Below are 22,325 nucleotides of genomic sequence, written 5' to 3'. Positions count from 1 at the left end.
GACAACTGGATATCTATATGTAAAAGAATGAATACAGACCAAATGTAAGAGCTAGAGCTAAATGGAATACAGACCAAATGTAAGAGCTAGAGCTTTAAAACTCTTAGAAGGAAACATAGGTCTAAATCTTTCTGACCTTAGGTTAGGCAGAACCTTTTTAGACAGAAACCAAAAGCACAGGTGACCGAGTAAAAAATAGGTAAATTGAACTTCATCCAAATTAAAAAAGGTTTGTACTTCAAAGGACACAATTATGAAAGAACCCACAGAATGAGAGAAAATATTTTCAAATTATGTATCTGACAGGGGACTCGTATCCAGAATATTGTAAAAAACTTCCAACACAATGAAAACACAACCCAATCTAAAAACGAACACAAGATCTCAATAGCTGTGTCTCCAAAGACGATGTACAGTCAGCAAGCAAATGAAGATATGTTCCACATCACCAGCTGTCAGGGAAACGCGAATCAAAACTACAGTGTACCTCTTCACACACACACTAGGGTGGTTATAATCAAAAGACAGGCCATGGTGAGTGTTGAGGATGTGGAGAAGATTGAAACTGTCCTATACTGTTGGTGGGATGATCAGTGCCCCATTGAGGTGGTGAGGTATGCACTCTGGACTCAATAGTTCACTTTTGAAATTTGCTCTCGCTGTCTCTCGGAATTTGCTAACCTTGGTGGGGGAAGAGGGGCATTCCTTCCAATGTCAGCAAGGCCCCAGTTACGAAAGCATCAGACACAGAAAATAAAAAGGCATGATTAATATAAAAAGTAAACAAATAAAAGATTACTTACAGGAAAGGGAGTGAATAAAGTAGAGAAAACAGGGACTTTTTTTTTTTAAATAAATTTGACTTTGGAATTGTGTGAATATTTTACATTATTATAAAACAATATTAAATTTCAAAAAAGGAATTCCTAAAAAAGGAAAATAAATGCTTAATTCAGTTGGTGATATAACCACACAGAGACGAACAGTTCCAAGTGGTATCATAATCTGCCTTCAGTCGTCATGCTGGAGGTGTCGTCTCTGCAGTTTGGGGGACTGTTGTGTTTATAGTATGGGACAAAGCAGATAAGTAGTTAGGGTGGTGATGTTGAGAACTGGAACCTTGTGTTTCAAATTTTGAATTGGAAGTATCAGTATAAACTCATGATGTAATCTATCTTAAGAAAATTGAAACAGAAGTAAAAACTTCATGTCTAGCCCTGCTTTCCATAAGGCCTAGAAACAGTGTAGCAGTGAGCAGTCCTAGTGCCTCAGTAGTGCCTCTGAAATCCACTTTTTCCTTAAATTTATTTATTTATTTTGAGAGAGACAGAGCATGAGCCAGGGAGGGGCACAGAGACAGGAGAGGGAGAATTCCAAGCAGGCTCCACACAGTCAGTGCACAGAGCCCAACTTGGTGCTCAAACCCACCAAACCGTGGGATCACGATCTGAGCTGAAGTCAAGAGTGGGACGCTTAACCGACTGAGCCACCCAGATGCCCCTAAAATCCATTTTTTAATAAAAACAACTGGGGTTCTTTGGAGAGTTAGCTGATGCCAGGTCTGGGGCAGGTCTGTAGAAGATGAACATGAAACATCTCGTCCTAGGGAAGTTATGAAGGTCTTCCTGAGTCATATCGGAAGAACTCAGAAACCATCTTCAGAAGGTTTCTCCTGGCTAAAGAGGAGGTGATTTGAGTATCATAAGGATAGTAACCGCAGTGGATCGAAACACATCAATAAGTGTTTAATATATTTCAATTCATATGTGTATGAATGTTTAAATTCACGAGTTCATAGTGACACTAAAACGAAACACATCAGTCACTTTGAGGGTGCTGGAGAACGATCTCCTCGTTCAGAGTAGCCATGGTGGATGAAGAGAGTTCTCTGAAAGGAAATATTCTAGCTAATAAAAATAGAATACCACCATTTTGCAGCCCGTTGGGAATTAATGACTCTCTGCAGTGATCATCAGTATCTGCTAACCTTCCAAGAGAAATAACCAGACATTATAGACTTCTTGATGCAAGTCTCCAGTAATCTAACCAAAAAATAATGTCACCCGAATCCAATCAGACCTTTAGAGCTTACTTTCAATTTAAGGGAAATACAGAGGCTGGAGGAACATGTTAAATCACATTTGGGGGATGCAGTCATTAAAACTGTTATGTGAGAAACTACGTCCTTGCTGCTGTTAGTGTTGTCCCGTCAGCTGCAGGCTTTTTAGAAATGGAGACTCTCAAGCCCCGTCACTGATCTGCTGAATCAGAGTCTACATTTTAATATGCTTTGCAGGTGATTCGTGTGTATTATTCAAGTCTGAGTAGTACTGCTCTACAGGACAAATAACCCAGAGTCTCCAATAAAGAAATTGTAAGGAAAATGAGATGGAGGAGCAACCTATAGATTAAAAGTGATTTAGGAAGCGTATCGTCATTCACAAGCAGAGATCTTATTTGCATCCCATTCAAAAAAATAATAATTTTTAAATTGTGAAATAATTGGGGGAATATCTTAGATCTACTTCAAAATAATCTGGTGGTCGAAAGGGAAACAGGTAGGGATGCTGATGAAACAGGGTTGTCTATGACATGTTAATTGTTGAAGCTGGATAATGGGTACAAGGAAGTTTACTGTTTTAATTTTGTATTTAAAGTTTTTCTGTAAGATTAAAATTTTTTTTAATGTTTATTTATTTTTGAGAGACAGAGCACAAGCAGGGGAGGGGCAGAGAGAGAGGGAGACACAGAATCCAAAGCAGGCTGCAGGCTCTGAGCTGTTAGCAGAGCCTGACATGGGGCTCAAACCCACGAACTGTGAGATCATGACCTGAGTCGAAGTCGGATGCTTAACCGACTAAGCCACCCAGGCGCCCCATGATTTTCTGTAACGGTTTGAAAAGGAGGGCCCACTAATATGACTCTAATCAAAAAGATAATAAATATTGGTGAGGATTTAGAAAAAATTGGAACCCTTGTATATCACTCATAGGAATATAAAATGGTGTAACTGCTTTGGAAAGCCACCTTCAGAAGGTTAAACAGAATTATTGTATGATCTAGCAATTCTACTTCAAGGTATATATCCAAGAAAAATGAAAACATATTCATACAAACACTTGTACATGAATGTTTATGGCAGCATTTTCATAATAGCCCCAGAGTGGAAACAACCCAAATGCCTATCAGCTGATGAATGGATACATTCATAAATATAAAATGTGATGTATCCATATAATAGAATACTGCTCAATTATAAGAAGAAATGAAGTACTGATACAGGTTACAACATGGATGAATCTTGAAAAAGCATTATGATAAATTAAAGAAGCTAGTTGCAAAAGGCCACATATTATATGATTCCATTCATATGGAATGTCCAGAATAGGCAGATCTGTAGAGACAGAAACTAGATTAATGGTTGCCAAGGGTTGAGGGGAGTTTAGGAAAGGACATGAGGAATGACTGCTGATGGGTAAGGATGTTTGTTTTGGGGGGTGATGAAGATGCACTAAAATTGTGACGATGGTTATACAACTCTGTAAATAGACTAAAACCAACTGAATTATACACTTTAAATGGGTAAATTGTATGGTATGTGAATTATATTTCAGTAAAGCTATTAAAAAAGGAAGGAGAGTGTTACCTTGATGCCCATGCTCCAGGCTTCACCCAACACTATTCAGAATCATTGGGAGGAAAGTTGCCCGGGTGATTCTAATGTGTAACCAGGGCTGGGAACTGCTGGATTAGAAAGTTAGCTATTACAGATTATTAGAAGAGAGGTAAGATTATCTATCTGACATGGCAGCCTGGAGGAGAAGCCTCAAGGATGGCATTCTAGGTAACCCCTCTACGTGGAAGAGACAAAAATCTATAGTGGGGAGCCCTCTGTGCACAACATCTTTTCTGTAGTACTTAGAAAACTAGAAATAAACACGAAGTCCTTTCTCTTCTCCAATACATCTGTTAGTTCAGGATTGGAAATCTTAGGTGTCACACCTGTAGGTGTTAGGGTTCCTTGTGCTGCCAAGTGGTGTAGCTTCTTCTGAGTTACTCAGAAGGACCATAAACTTTGTTGGTGGGATTTTGGGTACTAAAATCATCATCCACGAGCAACAGTCTAAGCATCTATTTCTCCCAAGTTTCTTTCTTCCAGAGAGTATTCTAGATATTAGTGAGACGCTGATTTTTTTTTTAAACTCTTCCATGTTACATTGCCCCAGATAAGTAGAAATAAAACCAGCTGTATTCTTCCCATCTCACTTCAAAAGCATTGACTAGTCAGGTGACAGGCTCCTATATTACTGGATTGGGCGACAGAGAGGAAGCTTGAAGATGTAGTAGATATGACTCTTGGCATTTATTTATTTAATGTTTATTTTGAGAGAGAGTGTGTACTCTCACATGCATAGGAGTAGGAAAGGAGCAGAGAGGGAGTCCTAAGCAGGCTCCGTGCTGTCAGCACAGAGCCAGATGCGGGGCTCGATCCCACGAAGTGTGAGATCACGACCTGAGCCAAAATCAAGGGTCAAACACTCAACTGACTGAACCACCTAGGTGCCCCCAGTGTTTGGCCTTTAAAGAGAAGCCATGAAGAACTAGCCTTGGATCTGTGTTTGACTGCACTCCTCAAATCATTGATGGCCCCAGACTTAGTTTTCATAACTGATGAATAAAGTTTCTGCTGCGTTACTCCTAAAGCTTCTGAAATTTGTGGTTCACTATAATCTGTCTTTACAGAGGCTGTGAATTCAGGATGGTGGTTAAGAGTTTGTGCTCTGGAGCCTCATGACCTGGCTCTGCCGTTTCCTGGCTCTCTGACTTTGGATAAGTCAGTTAACCTCTTTGCACCTTAGTTCTCCCATCTAAAATGGGGACAGAATAGTATCTTCCTCATGATGTACTTTGCTGTAAAATGTTGGTAGTAGTCTAACATATACTTTTATTGATATTGATATTCTATCATTTTATTTAGGCAAGTTCGGTGTAATTCAGGCATGATCGGAACTATCGCTTATTACCAAATGCAATACTGTGTCTGTTATTACATGTGACAGATCTTTATGGAAAGGCATAAAAAGCCGTATAAAAGTGTCTGGGCAGTACATAGGAGGTTTTGAATAAAACAATACTCTCTAGTATTTCATGAAGCATATTAGGTGTCCTAATCCTGTTTTTTTCCTCCCTGCCCTGTATACTCATGTAGGTCAGTTCTCCTCGGGTCTCGGGGACTTGACATATCCCACATCTCCCAACGTTTGGAGAGTCTCAGTGCGGCCACCACCTTTGAGCCTCTTGAGCCTGTGAAGGATACAGACATTCAGGTAAGAGCTGCCGGGCAGCAGGACTGGTGCGGGTGGAAGCCTAGCATGCCAGCCAGGCTGAAGGCCCCCGTGTTGACCAGGTGATTTCGGAATGCTAGGTTTCTTGGCTAATTCTCTTCCAGAGAGACTAAGAGAACGGGAGACCCAGCTGTGGAGGTATAGAGGGAAACATCGGTTACTCTCAGAGGGCTCGGAGAGACTGAATTCAAGAAAGGAATTCCGACCTGCACTTTTTAAATTATTGTAATTATGAGAACAGATTTTTCTTCCTTCCTTGGGCTTAATCCAAGGCACAGAGACATTAGTTATAAGTTTCTCCTGCTTTCTTTGCTGGATCTCAAATAATTTTACTCTTCGTCTTCTACATTTCTTTTCTACATCTTACTTGTGTTGGTTGGCAAAGAGCTGGGGAAAACTTGGAGTACTATTTACTGAAATGTACTCATCGATTTCTAGGAAGTATTTGGCTGCATTAGTGGCACCAGGAAATGGTCTAATAGAGCACTCCAGTCTCATTTAACCTAACATGCCACTGCCATAATTGATTGCTGTTTTAATCTAATCAGAAACTGGTATGTGCGTGTGTGTGCGCATGTGCACACATGCATGTTGTTAAGGAAAACCTTGTGATTCATTTAGTTTTGAGGGATTGGGAGGCTGCTTTCATGTTAGAGTGAAGGGTCAGTGAACTATCATTTTAATTATTGATTTACCTTTGAAATGAAAGGATGTAGGTTCTACAAAAGCAAACCATTGTACAAATGGGTACTGATTGTGTTGTTATATGGGCTCAGTTTGAATTAATACTCTCTACCCCACTATTCTTTCCAAGAACTATTTTTATCCATCTAATGGCCACAGTTCTGCATTTAGTCCAGTTCAGTAACCGAAAACCCTGTGTTTGTGTTGAGAGTTAAATATTTTTCCTGTTATTGATATGTTCCCATAGTCATCAGTTTTTTAAAATTTTGTGTACTGAATCTTATTTGCTTGTCAGCTTATAGATGCCTGCTCATTTCCATGTAATCTTTTTCTTAAATCTTAATGTTTTATTTATTTTTGAGAGAGAGAAAGAGAGAATAAGACAGCACACAAGCAGGGGAGGGGCAGAGAGAAAGGGAGACACAGAGTCTGAAGCAGGCTCCAGGCTCTGAGCTGTCAGCACAGAGCCTGACGTGGGGCTCAAACTCAGGAACTGTGAGATCATGACCTGAGGTGAAGTCACACGCTTAACTGCCTGAGCCACCCAGGCACTCCCCCATGTAATCTTAAAATGGCATGTATGTGTAACTGTTGTTTTTGTTTTGTTTTTTTTTAGCTATTGCTTTTTGCCCCTCCTCTTTTACTACTTGATGCTTTATAAACCAATACTTATAACAAGGATGAGCTGGGCAAAAGGGATAGAGCTCAAATTAATTTGAATAGTCATATATTTTGAAGAGTATCCCTAATAGTGTGGAAGAAATAGCACACGCTAAAAGGTTGTTTGTTTTTAATGTTTAAAATTCCAAAGAAGTTGTTTATTTTTAAAACTATCAGCTTTTAAATGTTCTTTGGCATATCTGTAATACATATTTGGAATACTCAGCACATTTAGTGATGTACTTCATGAATTCCCTCGAGGTCCTACTCCATTTTTTTATTTGAGATATTAATGACAGGTTTATAAATGTATCAAGTCATGACCATCTTCTAACCTTCTGTTTAATGCATGAACATTCTCCTTCAACACCCCCATTAGATGGTTTTCCAGCAGTGCATGCTCGGTCACATCAAAAAGAGTTTCTTAATTTGGAATGAGCGTGGCTAAGAGTTTTGGTCCTGCATCACTGGGAAATCTTTGAACTTTGAGAGGAAGGGTGCTTCCATATCAAAATTTTACCTCAAGCTTTTTCCAGAATAGCTTCAAAAAAGCAAAATGGTCAGTCCAAGATAACTTTTGATTAATTGGGAATGGATCATCTAGACCTAAAGTAAAGATTTAAGACTTACTAGTTTGAAAATATTCTGTTGATTTCATCTTCTGGCCAACAAAGGCTTTAAAGGAGAAAATTTAAGTTTTAAAGGGCTGAGGCCTCGGCTTACTCTGAGATGGTTCTAGTATTGATAGGGGTTAAACGTTTTGTATTGTGGGGCTCACCCGACCTGTACTTAAACCTCCTGTATACACAGCATCTTCTTGTTTCGTGCAAGAAGTACACGTCTTGTTTAGTAGTTAGATGTGAGAACCAAGTCAGAGTTCGCCCTGAACACGGAGACTTCTTCCTTTTCATTCTTCTCCTTGCGTAGCTGGTTATCCAAGAAGAATTAACTTCGTCATTTTCGTTTTTTACTTTTAGAAAAGCTAGATATACTTGTTGATAGACTTTTTTTTCTCATTTATTTTAACTGACTTATTTCTTTTATTTTTTAAATGTTGACTTATTTTCAAGAGAGAGAGAGTGTACGTGGGCACGGGGGAGGGACAGGAAGTGAGAGAGAGACCAAGAATCCGAAGCAGGCTCTGAGCTGTCTACTCAGAGCCTCACTTGGGGCTCAAACTCACGAAATGAGATCATGACCGAGGCTGAAGTTGGACGCTTAACCGACTGAGCTACCCCAGCACCCCTTAACAGCTTTACTGAGTTATAATCCACATACCATAAATCTGATGGACTTTTGTGTATAAATTTTTCCATCCAGTGCCGTTTTTGAGATGAGAATGCATCCTAATCCAATGTGCTATCAGTCAGAGTGAATTTATTATCTCAGTTTATAAATTCATAGAAGGAAATGCTGACGGATCCTTTGACAGATGCTGTCCAAGACTTTGTACCATCCATCGCTTATATGACTTATAAGCTTGAAAAGGCATTTCCCTATGTGCAGAAACACATATAGATACACGTGTAGTCCTTTTCTGTTTGGTAAACATTGGTTCTGTTTCCTTCTGTTTCTAGTGGAAAGCTTGAAATTCATACAGGGTTTTCACCGTTACCGATATGTTCTTTGTCACAGTCGATGATGTTGGCATGCACTGAGAATGCAATTTAATTTTTTTTATTTAAAAATTTTTTTAGTATTTTATTTCTGAGAAAGAGAGAGACAATGTGAGCAGGGGAGGGTTAGAGAGAGAGGGAAACACAGAATCTGAAACAGGCTCCAGGCTCTGAGCTGGCTGTCAGCACAGAGCCCAACGCAGGGTTCGAACCCACAAGCCATGAGATTATGACCTGAGCCGAAGTCAGACGCTTAACCGACTGAGCCACCCAGGTGCCCCTGAGAATGCAATTTTAACCAACTGCAGTGGCCAGCAAAGGTAACCAATTAAAAATATTTTACTTAAATCTATATATGCCTAATGCTAGGAGAATTTTTTTTAATATTTATTGGTTTTCTTCTTTGGAAATGGTCGTAAAGAAGGCCTGCATGTTTGTGTAATAGCAGTGAAGAGCAATGACTAATTAACAGAGCAGGGCACCGTGATGACTGTACTGCTCTGCTCTAAGTGACTTCGTGGTGCTTACAAGCCCAAGCCTTCTCACAGAGATCCACCTGCTCACTTCTGTTTTTGGAAGGAAAATATCAAGAGCAGATTGCACATCTTTACTATGATCTGAACAGACCTAATGTACCACGGATGATGTGTATTATATAGTAATAAAGTGCAAATTTACACAGTTTGGTTATATTGTGGGCTTTTCACTAAATTACATGTATATTTCAAGAAGGCTGTGCAGAAATTACCTGAGTTGGCCATAAAAATGGGAGCTGCAGTTTCTCTGCTTTAGGCTGTATTACTTCCAAATGGCATGGGACCAAAGTATAATAATATTATTGCTGAACTTTATTGTATTAGATTCCTAGGGCCATCACAAGAAGTTTCCCACAAACTTGGCCTAAAACGTTAGAAATTTGCCCTCTCACAGTTCTGGACTCTAGAACTTTGAAACCAAGGTGTTGGCAACAGCATGCTCCCTCTGAAGGCTGTAGGGGAGAATCTTTCCTCTTCTAACTTTTGGCAGTACCAGGCCGTTCCTTAACTCCAGTATCTGCCCCCATCTCCACAAGATTTTCCTCCTCAGTGTCCAATCTCCCTCTCCTTTCTCTGATAAAGACACCCAGTACTGGGTGTAGGGCCCACCCTGTACCCATCATGAATCTCGTCTTGGGATCCTTATTTTAATCAAATCACGTTTGCAAAGATCCTATTTCCAAGTAAGCTCATGTGCACAGGTACTGAGTCTTAGGATCTGAAGACATCTTTCTGGTAGAGGACACAGGTAACCCACTCCACATACAGTGCCAGAAGTTTTTAAGTCTAAATTAACAGTAACTAATGAAACATTGTCAAATCTGATTCTTCCATAGCTGTATGGAGTATTGGGCGAAGGCATCTACAGCTAGTTTCAGTGTTTGCAAACCTCAACTGAATTTCTGACCTCGCCCTCATCATTCTCTTTTGGGCCTTTGGGAAGGACCCATATCTGATTCCAGAGTTCAATAGTAGTCACTCTGTCCAAACAGACTAACACTCCAGTGTGTTTAAGATCCTTCTTTTTTTTTTTTTTTTAAAGTCTATTTATTTACTTTGAGGAGGAGAGAGAGAGTGTGTGAGTGTGTGTGAGTGGGGAAGGGCAGAGAGGAAGAGAGTTCCCAAGCAGTCTCCATGCTGCTCAGGACTCGATTTCATGAACTGTGAGATCATGACCTGATCCAAATCAAGAGTCAGACATTTAACTGACTGAGCCCCCCAGGTGCCCCAAGAGATATCTATAGAGACGTTTTTCAAATAGAAACAGTTTGCTTTTCTAAAGCATTAAATACTACTGTTTGGAATATGTATAGATGGTATTAACTTGTGATACTTTACTGAAGAAGAGGAGCTGTCTTGTGTGTGTGCATGCACGTGTGTGTGCGTATGTGTGTGCATGTGTATATTTGTACTCTGGTCACCTTTCTTTAGCCTGGAGTAATGCCTCTGAAATGTCCAAGCCCTCATTTGTGAGACTCTCCTCACGTGAGCCTCTTTCAAGGCCTTCTCTCTCCATAGCCTCCAAATACAGTGTGTCAGTTTTATTGCCTAGGAAAAAACCAAAACTTTCCAAATGTTTCTCCACAAAGTAAACAGAAATTGAGCTTATTTTCGAATTAATTTAGCAGCCCATTCAGCTCTTACACAAATTGATTCTTATCTATTGAGATTCTTTTTTTTTTTAATTAATTAATTTATTTCTAGGAGAGAGAGAGAAAGCGTGAGCAGGGGAGGGCCAGAGAGAGGGAGTCACAGACGGAAACAGGCTCCAGGCTCTGAGCTGACAATCAGCACAGAGCCAGACGCGGGGCTCGAACCCACGAACCGCGAGATCATGACCTAAGCGAAAGTCGGACACTTAACCGACTAAGCCACCCAGGCACCCCTATTGAGATTCTTCTACCAAAAAAAATAAACCCCCAAAAAACAAAAACGAAAAGAAGGATCCTGTACCAAAGGTCTTTATAATCTGTGTAAATTTCCAGATGGAAATCTGCCCTGCCCTGTATGAGTGAAGAGAAAATGAAGTCTTAAATAGTGGATAAAGTAACTGTATCGAAGTCGGAGCCAGAGAAACTGATTTATCAATTACAAGACTAATGATGCAATAATAATTCACTTGTCAGAAACTTGTCTTGCCTACCACACTGCATCCATAATAAAATATTCATTGTTTCCTTCCTTTTTCTTTTTTTTCTTTTTAATTTTTCCTTCAATGTTTTATTTACCTCCGAGAGAGAGAGAGAGCGAGTGAGCGAGCGAGCAGGGGAGGGTCAGAGAGAGAGGGAGACGCAGAATCTGAAGCAGGCTCCAGCCTCCGAGCTAGCTGTCAGCACAGAGCCCGAAGCAGGACTCGAACCCATGAACTGTGAGATCATGACCTGAGCCGAAGTCGGACACTCAACCGACTGAGCCACCCAGGTGCCCCAGTTTCCTTCCTTTTTCTGCCCTTGGCCTTGGCAATGTAGCATATGCTCAGACCATTCTTAGCATATGTTTTAAATAATCAGAAGAAACTAAATAGCTTTGGTAAGTATAAAAATGAATCACTGCTTGTGTAACCCATTATCACCTAAATTGTTATTTTCCTGGTTTATCTTTTAATTTTATATCTTCAGAATTAAGAGACTGCTGCTTAAATGGAGCTATATATAACAGCTAAGCAGAAAAGTGGTTGTGTTGCTTACTTATTGTGTGTTTGTAGTACTGGCAAGTTGTTAGTGGGGAATTGGTTCCAGAAATCCTGTGGCAGTTTGTTTGTTGGAAAGAGGGTCAGACTTGCCTAGAGTGATTAGTGTGCTAATAGTAGCTCTTCAGGAATATTACTGGCAAAATATTAATATTGAGGAAGAAGTGTGGTAAGCAGGAAGGTGCAGCCTGAAGGGATGAACGATACCTGAACTCTGGGGTTATTTTTAAGTAGTCCTTTTCATTTGTTTTTAGAAATCAAAACTACTGAGCGTGTATACTGAGGAGAGAGGTCTGACCAGACCAGACGAAATTTGCTTTCGTAAATTTAAGGAAGAGATGGGGTTCGTTCATTAAGAGTTGCATCTGTTTGCATGCTGTTAATTTGTGTTACAGTCCTGAGACATGTTTTAAGTGGGCAAAATATTAAAACATATTGTCTGTCTCCATATTGTTTCTGCTCCTAGTATGCCTGAGCAGGCTTTTCTGTGGTGGTGAGCTAGCCCCAATTGGATGATTAGAAATTTTGAATTGATGGGACTCTGAAGGAATAAGATCTTGCTCTTTAAATGTTTTCACATACATAAAAAATATAAGCGAATCTAACAGTGTGAAAGTTTTTAGTTAAGCATTTGTCTTTATTGACCTCCTTGCTTATATTCCTCTTGCCCCTAAAAGAGTCTATGGGAAGTTAATGGTAACCTTGCTTTTGAGATTTTAGAGGACTTTAATGGATATTTGAATCTTGCCCTTTTGCGGCTTGTAACAGCCGCTTATCCTGGACTATCAAACACCCTACAGTTAATGCTCTTGGGTTCACTAGCTAATGAATCCAATTCTCACGGGATCCAAAGCCCTGCTAGTTGGAGAGAAATCTTTTCCTGGAGCAAACACCAGGTACATTTTAGGCCAGCATTCAGTTGCAGTGGCCAGACTGCATACGGAAAAGACCTCCATTTTACTGTGCACCGTCTTCTTCTTCAGGGAGGTCAGGGTGCCAGGCTTTGTCTCTTGTGTGAACAGCGTGGTGTCCACGTCACCCCCACTTAACAAACATATTTGCTATTCCTTGTCATTAAATCCTGACCCAGGGTAAACCTCAGAGCTGGTAAAAACCAGTAAACATGTGAAAAAGAAAAAATCATATCTTCCCAGAGGCAGGTTAATGTGCCATCCTGTTTTGTGTTTATAATTAGGAATTCTGATCCTGACTGCTGGGGTAAGTACCGAAATGATTTAATTTTTCTGCCTGTCTGTGATAAGGGAAAAGGTAGGCATTGTGGTTTGGTGGAAAGTATGCAATTACATTAAAGTATCCTGTGAATGGAATTAAAAATGGTAACTTTGGAATAAAAATGGGTGTTAAAGGCATCGTTTGTGGAAAATGTGAAAAACTGCTTTTATGTGAGCCAAGGATATAAGATTTCAGCCTTTTTACTTACCCATTCACACTTACTCCTGAATGCAGGGCTTTCAGAAAAAGCAAGTAAATGGATGCTGAATGCGTTCTGAGCAAGCAGGAAATGACAGGCTTCTTTGTCTTCTCAGAGGTTTCTTATATCCTGTAGTGAGCAAGGGAATATCAATTACCAACTAAAGAAAGAAGTTGGAATGGTTCTGTAAAAGTGTTTTAGAAGAAGCCCATGGCTAAAATATTTATCTAACAATTTAATAGAGCACTTCACATATTGGCCAGGCCCTGGTGCCTTTGAACCAGAGTTGAGTCGTCCCCTCCCTCCTCCAGGAGCTATCTCTTAACCTGCCGATATCGATTGATGCCCCAGTACTCTGGAGATGGAGAGCATATATTGTCATCTTTAGTCTGGTGTCTTTAAAATTTACTTGGTTTCAGGAACCAGAAATGAGCATGTCTTTTTATCTGCTGAACTATTTGATATTGGAGTGAGTGTGATTTAAATGGATTTAAAACCTCATTGAATATCGAATGCATTACTGTACACCAGTCTGTCGTTCTCAAATGGCAGCCCTTGACCCTGTGTATCACTTTGATCTACTTGCTACGGCACTCAGTGATCTCTTATTTCCATTTTGGAATGTTCGATCCAAAGCTTTCCAAGCCTGTAGCCTGGTGTGGCTCCTTCCATTGTTAGCAGTTGCCAAGTGTGGTTCTTCGGTTACGAAACTTTGGGGTCCAGGTTCCTACTGTATCCACTAAAAATCCACATTCTCTGAGGGAAGTGAGAGGGGGCTCAGACAGGGGAGACCCCTGGTTTTGCTTCTTTCTGTTTGCTTGTTGGGGACCAGGAACAGAAGCTGGGAGAAAGGAGGGGCAACATCCTTCACAGATAAGACCTGTATTAGAATTTCTTTTGCTGCAGAGCTCCCAGAACTAGGATATATTGCTTTCTTTGTAAGCTTTTCCCCCGTTTGACAGATGCTTGGCTTCCATCTTGCACTTCAGATTCAGAGAGGTTGAGTGAGCCCCCCAAGCTCAGGTTGCTGGCCACCGAGCCGAGCTAAGGCCCTCAATTCTGACAGCCCTAGGTCCACAGCACGAACGACCGCAGTGCCCGCACCACTTTAATTATCTGGGAGACCCACAGGGCGAGGTCTCGCTTCTAACCTGGAGAGGCTGTGAGGCTGAGATGCCATCGGCCAGATCCTGTCCGTGCTTGTCAGAAAACCGCTGCCCTTGAAGCGCCGCAGCAGAGCTGGCCGGCTGGGCTGGGCGTGACCCATCATCTGAGAACTTGTATAGAGAGAAGCCGTGTCATACAAGACCTATTTACCGCCAGGACCAGGCAGTTCATTTAATTTATAAAACAAAGGGGAGGATTCGGTCAGCAGAATGCAAGTAGGAGGGTGGATTTACTGGCTGATTTTTATTATTACTACCTGATTTGGTTTCTTTCTTTGAATGGCATGAACAGAAGGATATGAGGGAGAGTTTCTTCTACTCCTCCCCCCCCCCCAAAAAAAAAAGTATTTTAAAATGCTGTCAGCATCTTAGGGACAGGCAGAAATGGTGCTTGATTTGTTCAAGGTACCAAAATACTCTGGTGTGATACTAGCTGGGAGCACTTTCTCTCTTACTAGGTTTTCTCTTACCCACCGTGCATATCAGTCTCGCATATTGTGTTAGATAGTACCGGCGCAGGGCCTGGTGATCCTTGACGGTTTGTGGGCATTCACAGCAGTACTTGGTTCTGTGATGAGGTCCCAGACTGCCCCAGGGGTCTTCACAGCGAAGAAGTATAGTGGTGGGTGTTCTTCTTTTGGAAGATGTTTCCTGAATCAGTGCCTCCCAAACGAGTTTGTCCCCCACCCCTATACAGTAAAAATGAATTACTAGGAGAAGAAAAATGAAATAAAAAACATACAAAGTATAAGCCTTCATTTTTTCAAATTAAATTCAGTAGACATAAAATCCCTCCATCAGTTTGCTATAAAAGTTCTAAATGCTTATTCTCTGTTTTTGTACTTACCTGCTGCAGGCCGGGCACCACCTCCTCAGGGGCTGATGCTCCTTCAGCCACACTTGGAGTAGCGCTAGTTTAAATTGTTGTATTTTCCCCTCTCCCCCAACCTATCCACCTCCTCCCTTTCCTTTCTTCCTTTCCTTCCTTTCTTCCATTTAAGTGTTTCCTGCTGGTGCAGTGAATCATTGCACTAAAGACAAAATTGAATTCCTGTCTTCTGTTTTACCCCAGCTAAAATGGAGGAGGCAGAGCTAAGGTCTATTGAACATTTATTGCATCAAGACACTGTACTAGGGGTGCCTGGGTGGCTCAGTTGGTTAAGCGTCTGACTTGGTTCCAGTTCAGGTCATGATCTCAAGGTTCGTGAGTTCAATTGTGTGCTAATGGTGCAGAGCCTGCTCGGTATTCTCTCTCTCCCTTTCTCTGCCCTTCCTCTGCTTGCTTCCCCCCCCCTCCCCCCCCGCTGCCAATAAATAAACTTTAAAAATAATTTTTAAAAAAGACACTGTAGTAAACACTTCCTGGGTTTCCAGTAACTATTTCAGGTGTATACTATTGTTAACTGCATTTCACCGACGGGGAAACCGAAGGCCTGCAGAGGCTAGATATGCCCGACTTGAACTCCCTTCTGTTGGTTTGAGTTCAGTACTGTGCCCTTAGTCCCCTAGGTTTTAAATTTCATTTGTAGATCAAGACTGTTTAGTAAAGAAGTGAATTTTCAAGACACATTTGAAAGAGTAAAGTAGTTGAAGTATTTTAATAGAAGTATTGCTCAGCGATTGCTCATTTAGAGCAAAATAAAGACTAGAAAGCCCACAGTGAATGGATGTGGTGGGCATAGCTCTTATTTATATACGCTTAGTAGTCAAATCATGTTGACTGAGGAACAAAGCTGGAACGTGCTTTCTCACCCTTTCTGCACACTGCTGCTGGCTTGGGGGGTGAGTATGTGTGTGGCAGGGGTGAGTTTTGCAGGAAGGCCAAACCTGCTTCATCCGTTTATCTCCAGGTGCTTGCTTTTTGCCATAGTTTTGTGCTTGCTGAGCTGTCAGTTTATTTTACCGTCTAAAGCTCAGCCCGTTATTTCTCAGGTTCGCTGCCCTACAGGTATACTGTAAAAGGTTTCTGTGAAATCTTAGAGTAGCTTTTAGTTTCGAAATGCCAATGCTGTGTGTTTGTGAAAATAGGTTGTGTTCAGCTTCTTGCTTGATCATCTTTGTTTTGTTTTGCTTTGCTTTTGAAGCGGAGCTTGAGTTAGAAGAATGATGCTAGAAGCAATTTAAAGGGCACATCAAGTTTTTTACTGTAATCCTGAACTATTGATTGTTGACTTATTTGTAGGTTTAATGCAGGCCCATTTCCTTACTTAGCGTCTGACTGGCCATTAAGCTCTGGCAGTGTGCCGGAATGTTGAAATCTTACGTCTTATAATATGATTTGGCTGCTAAGGGTATTGTGTGTGTTTGGTTTTTATAGACACAGACAAGGCCTTAGCCTTGTGTGTGCTCCAGAATACAGGAAAGAATTTCTCTACAGCAAAAAATTATTCACTTCTAGGAGACAACAGAACAGCGAGGTGACCTGGAGTCATGCAAATTGGTACTATTTGGACTAACTGGCTCTTACAAGTAAATGTAGACTAACATAACAGAATCTTGAAGAGAAGGCCAACCAGGGAGCTGAAAAGACATGATAGTGTTCCACTGTAGGTCACAGCAAGGCACTCCCGTGTATGGAGCCCTCAGCCTGTTCCTGGGGCCACCCTCCTCGTATGAAGTTGGAATTAGAATCTAGCCAAGAGGCTGGTAAAGTGTTCTGCTTAAGGAGGGAGCTAGGCTTAGAGAGGTTGGAAGAGAAGTAATCATTGTCTGCAAGAAGACTTTTATACCCTCTTCTTTCACACCCTGCACATCTCTTGACTGGAAGAGAGGGTGAAGCCTAAGGGAGTCAGCGACAAGAAAACATTAAGTTTGGGATTTTGAGAGTGTGAATAGGAACTGAATGGCTTTAGGAGAGAAAATTCAGTTTTCCCCCTAATTACAAAATTAAGACATGCTTAATTCAGAGAACTTGGCAGTACGCTTTCATCACCAGCTGTATTGCCCCTTCAGGTTGTCAGAACAGCCAGCATTTGGAAGTGTTGGATTGTTTTGCCAGTTAGTTGAGACTATAGAACATCAGTTTGAAGTGACTAGGAAAATTGATTTAATGGAGAGAGGAAGTATGTGTTAGAGATCGGCTATAAAAATGACCCTCATAGTTCAGAATTGGTCAGTTCTTCCAAAATGATGTACAGTCTTTTCCTTTATTCTGTAGGAAAGGCTTCCTAATGTGTGAAGGGTGATCTGAGACATGCCGGTCTCATGAATAACTGTTACGTCATTTCACTGCTCCACTCAAACCATTTGAAAGAATAGTTATCTGTGACTTTGTCCTAATTTGGAAGATGCAGGGGAAAGGAACAGGACAGGAATATTATGTGAACTTTGAGTGGTACACCATAATAATTCTCCCATTTGTGTGATACTTTGCAGTGGGCTTTGCCCATCACCATCTTCTTTCTCATGGTGAAATGGGTTGAATGGATGTTGACATTCTCTTTATTTAGGAGAAGATATTGAAACCAAGATGGAGAGATTATTTACTATCAAAGGTGGATCTTGAATCCAGACACTTATTAATGCCTTGCCCTGTGTCCTTATTTTTTAAAAAATTTTAAAAATGTTTTATTTATCCTTGAGAGAGACAGACAGAGCATGAGCGAGGGAGGGGCAGAGCAAGAGATGGACACAGAATCCGAGGCAGGCTCCAGACTCTGAGCTGTCAGCACAGAGCCCTTTGCAGGGCTCGAACTCACAAGCCATGAGATCATGACCTGAGCCAAAGTCGGACGCTCAACCGGCTGAGCCACCCAGGCGCCCCTTGTCCTGTGTCCTTATTACCATGCCTTGCTGAGGAAGGCATAGGGTGGCAGGTGACTAATTGGGTAAATTGCAGGTTGGTTTGTTTTGCAAAGACACTAAGCTAGGTCTTTTGTCACTTGTCATTTCTTGATGTTTTGGTCCTAACTTTCCTTAGCTGTTTCTTCGAAGTTACATTTCCATACATTCCTTTCTGTGTGGAAGATTTGTGAGTTGCCTAAACCAGTTGTAGAGATGAAAACGTCACTCAGAAGAGGAACACCGTGAACTGGGTGGGTGGTGGCAGACCTCACTTTCCCGTCTGCGGTACACTTTGGAGCAGAAACGATGCTGGTGTTGGTTGCTGCTGCTGAGTGGTTTCCAAATGCTCTTTCTGTGAAGGGGCTGCATCTCCTGAGACTCGTCACACCAGATAGAACCTATGTGCCGTGTTTTTGCCCTCTGAGTAGGTCTTTGGTGCCAAGCAGCTGCACAGAGGCCAACTGTCCCCCAAGCTCTCTGTATTCACATGCGTGTCATATTTGAAACTTTAGGTGGATTGGACTGTCAGAATTGAGAGCCGATTAGGGGTGAGGTTTTCTGTTGGTGTTTGTTGTTGCCAGCTTTTGCTTTCTATTTCTCCCTCCCTCCTGGTTTCTTTCCTTCCTTTAGGCTATCCTCCCTTCCATTCTTTTTGTGGGTTCTTTTTATCTTTTCTCCTGTCTTCCTTTCATTCTCACATTCTTTCTGTCCTATGCATCCCACTTTCTCTTCTCTCCCCCAAATGATTCAGACTGGCTGGCCCGTCAGGGGCAGCTACTGCTAACAGGGGACTGTACCTCCTTTTCCCCGAGCATCTATCTGTGAGCTGTGCCACTATGGCCATGAGGACAGTTCCTGTAGCCTTGCGGCGTGCACCACCACGGCTGTCTTGCTGTGTAGAGTGAGCCTGGCCCGGGTGCGAGGTTGAGCCGGGCCAGGTTGAGAGCGGGGTTCTGCATGAGCCTGGCCCTGCTGGTGGCCTCTTCCTCACATGCTCTCATTACTTATGTTTTCAGTTGCACTTGCAAATCCCTGGGAGGCGGAACTTAGTTTTACCCATCCACTAAACCTGCCTGTGTTTGATCTTCTAATAGAGCACGGTTGACGTTGAGGTGCATTGCCTTGTACTGGGCCCTTTCCTGTAGCCTCTGCTGATATTCTGCTTTTGTTCTGCTCTGTTTTGTGGTGCCTGCCTCCGCTTGATATTGGGGATATGTAAGAATTTTCTGTACTTAGCAAAACTAAGGTTTGGGGTGAGGGTGTTACAACCTATTCATTCTTTTTGAGGAGTGGTTTTACTTTAGAGCCAGATCCTAAGAAGAAGGAGTTATGGGGAAGAAAATGACCAAAGGAAGGAGAATATTTGAAATTCTTTCTCGTGTTTTAGGAATTAAGTTAAAAATTAATGTAGCTCCCAGTTTCATATGTGTTCTTCTCCATTTGTTAACTATTCATCCAACTAGCTCGTTTCTTGGTGAGGGAGGAGGAGTGTTAGGGAATGGGGTTTATTTTGGAGCAGGAGACATATTGTGGAGCCCTTCAGGCGTCTAAGTTTTTCACTGGGGTTTAGGAAGGGAAAGGAGCTGCAAATCTCATCTCTGTTTTGTATTAGCTTTCTGCCTCAGGTTGGTTTTAATTTCCTACTCCGTTCCTCTCATGCCCTGAATGCCTTTGGCAAACAGAAAGAAAGTCTTTGTTGGTTATTCTAAAGGGTGGTGCCCTGACTAGCTGCATTAGCATCACCACAAATTTATCAGGAATGCAGATTCTCAAGCCCCACCTCCAGACCCGCTAAATCCAGATCTCTGGAGGTAAGGCCCAGAGTCTGTTCCACAAGCCCTCCAGTTTGAGATGGAGCAAATTACGTGATGGCAGAAGTCTAGTGGAGGTACGTGCTGCTTTTCTAGCCATCTCTGCCACCTTGTAAACTTCACCCACCTGTGGACCAACTTGGAGCCTGCAAAGCAGTGTGTTTATCTTTCCAGTGTTTGAGTCCATCAAGAAGTTATAACCACCCTTGTTTGTATCTTTGCTTCATGAAGAACACAGTGGTCAATAAAATGTATCTGAAAAACTTATATATATTAAAAACTTATGACTTCTAATTGGTCATTGATTACTTTTTCACTCTGGAGGTATCGACTCTGATACTGAGGCTGTAGCTCAAAATACACTGCCTAAAAAGCAGTCAGAGCCCAGAGGGGAATGAAGAAGGGAGGGAGACAGGAAAGGGAAGTGGAGGGATTAATAATCCCATCTTTGTTAATCATCATTATCCTCTCTGATCGCTGTGAGCGGATGTGCTGTTGCTTCTGCAGATGTTAATAATTCATGGATGGACTATGTCAAAGGGAGGCCTTAAATCTGGTCTCTCAGCAGATTAAATACACCGTCTGCCATCAGTAGGAGCCAGGAGAGATGAAAGATAGACTTGTTGTTTTTATTCATTAACCTGATTTTCTCTGCCTTTCTCTTTAGCTCCTCTCATCCTCATTTTGTTTACCTTTTCATTTGCTTCTCTGTGCGCCCTCCTCCCGCATTGAGTTAATCCTGGGGATCTTGGGTCTACTGTTAATGACATTAGATTTTACTTTTCCTTCTCTGCTAGTAACAACAGATGCCATGAGAGAAAGCAGAGAGGCAGAATAAGTATTTCCTTGGAAATGTCTAAATCAGTCTGCATATTTGAAAAATGTATTAAAATGTGCAGCCGGTGTCTTAGAAATCATTTGAAATGGCTTCCCTTTGTTTTGAAGAGTAATTCTATTATATAGGCAGTTGAAGAGACACATAACATTTGTACTTCACATAGGTCTGGTGTCATTTCCCTGTTTGATAGATGAGGAGACTGAGACAAGAAGTGAATGGCTTGTGTAGGGCTACCTAGAACCCAGTTCTTTGACTCCAAGACCAGCATGCTTTCCACTAGACTTAATTCCTTCTTCCTTTTAGAAATCATGTGTAGGTGGCCTTAAGGCATTTTACCCATATCGCACCATATTCATTTCGTCAGTAAGGCTTAAACAGAAATGAATTAGATTAAGTTCGAATAATACATAGGTAGCCAGCTTCATAGGATCACTTCGATTAATTTCTAAATGTACATTTGCCGAGAAGGACCGGAGTCAGAGAAGGCTGATGACAATCTGCACTTGTGTAAACATTTCTGGAGCTTCTGAATAACAACCCTCAGCAGTTTATAGGCTAATCGATAAATGTATGCACTGAACCCTGTGCGGGATGCGTTGTGAAGCACCCTAAGTGGATATGATACAGTCCCCATCCTTAGTAGATTTTCAGTGTTTTAGGTTTACCTGAGGGGATTTGGCTACCTGCAGTGCCCCAGTATCAACTTAAGGGTGCAAGATGATGGTAGAACTGGAAATGTTTTAGCCACCATAGTAGTTTGCTGGAGGACTTAGTGGTAAGAAGCATATTAATAAAACTGGACCCTTGTCTTTAAAATTTTTCCACCCATGTCACTGCTGAAAGGCTGGCGGAGAGAAGAACGGTATGGGAAAAGCAGATTTTAAAATCAGGTTAATATTCATAAAAAATGTCAAAATCGCAGGTCCTTTGGGTTCCTGTTGTAGAGGTGAGAGGTGAAAACCTGACCAGGTGTTTTATAAGGCACCGTAAGTTCCTGGGGCCTAGACAGGGCCACCTGTCTCACTTGCCTTGGCTGTCTGTCCTGACCTGGAGCGGGAGGGGTGAAAGGCAGGGCCTTCTCTCCCCTCTCCTGCCTCTCATGCGCCCTGCATCCTGTGTGGCACTGCCATGTGGTCTACTTCACATCCATTCTGCTGTTATGGTCATATAAATTTTCCTCTCGTTATTTTTTTTTATAATTTTCTTAAGGTTTGCATCCTTGAGTGTAATTTTATTACATCTTAATGCCACATTTTACTTATTGCATTGAGGAATGCCATATTCAACTTTATAATAGGATTAATGAGAAAATAGAATCCTGCCTACAATTTTCCTTCATAGAAAAATTTTAGGAACTGTATTTTGTATGCCAGTGAATTTGAAAATCTGACCAGATAATGGAATACAGTTTTTTCCTGTTCAAGTCATTGAGAATTGGATAATTTTAGTAATCCTTTTCTTTCTATTGAGGAGCCTTTTTTTTTTAAATCACTTTCTGATCTTATCTGTGTTTTCCAGCTAATAGTAGAAATAGAAAATATGTGCAGAAAAAAATTACATGAAAATTAAAGTTTCAGTGTCTCTTATCCAAAATAATAGTAATAATACAATGAACTTTGCTTTAGGAAGCAAATCCTAACTCTGAATATCTGCATTTATAAAGGAAATCTTGGGGTGATATTCGGCTCTAGAATTCCTTCAAATAACAGCTTCCCTACTGAATTAAAAATAGAGTTTGTTTAAAACAATTGTTTACAATCAACTT

The 22,325-nt window shown here is 41.3% G+C and overlaps 1 protein-coding gene across 1 annotated transcript in view; it reads left to right on the top strand.

The window, feature by feature from the left end:
- NUP93 (nucleoporin 93) overlaps positions 1-22,325 on the top strand; it is a 103,372-nt gene that overhangs the window by 24,454 nt on the left and 56,593 nt on the right. The window contains exon 3 of the mRNA XM_039232644.1: positions 5,210-5,327. Coding sequence (XP_039088575.1) covers positions 5,210-5,327 — 118 coding nt within the window. The remainder of the gene's footprint in view (positions 1-5,209; positions 5,328-22,325) is intronic.

This window comes from Hyaena hyaena, unplaced genomic scaffold (assembly GCF_003009895.1).
Source record: "Hyaena hyaena isolate Hyena2069 unplaced genomic scaffold, ASM300989v1 scaffold_68, whole genome shotgun sequence".
NCBI classification, from domain to species: Eukaryota; Metazoa; Chordata; class Mammalia; order Carnivora; family Hyaenidae; genus Hyaena; species Hyaena hyaena.
The sequence above is the reverse complement of the archived record's forward strand: the minus strand, read 5'-3'. Positions and strand labels throughout refer to the sequence as shown.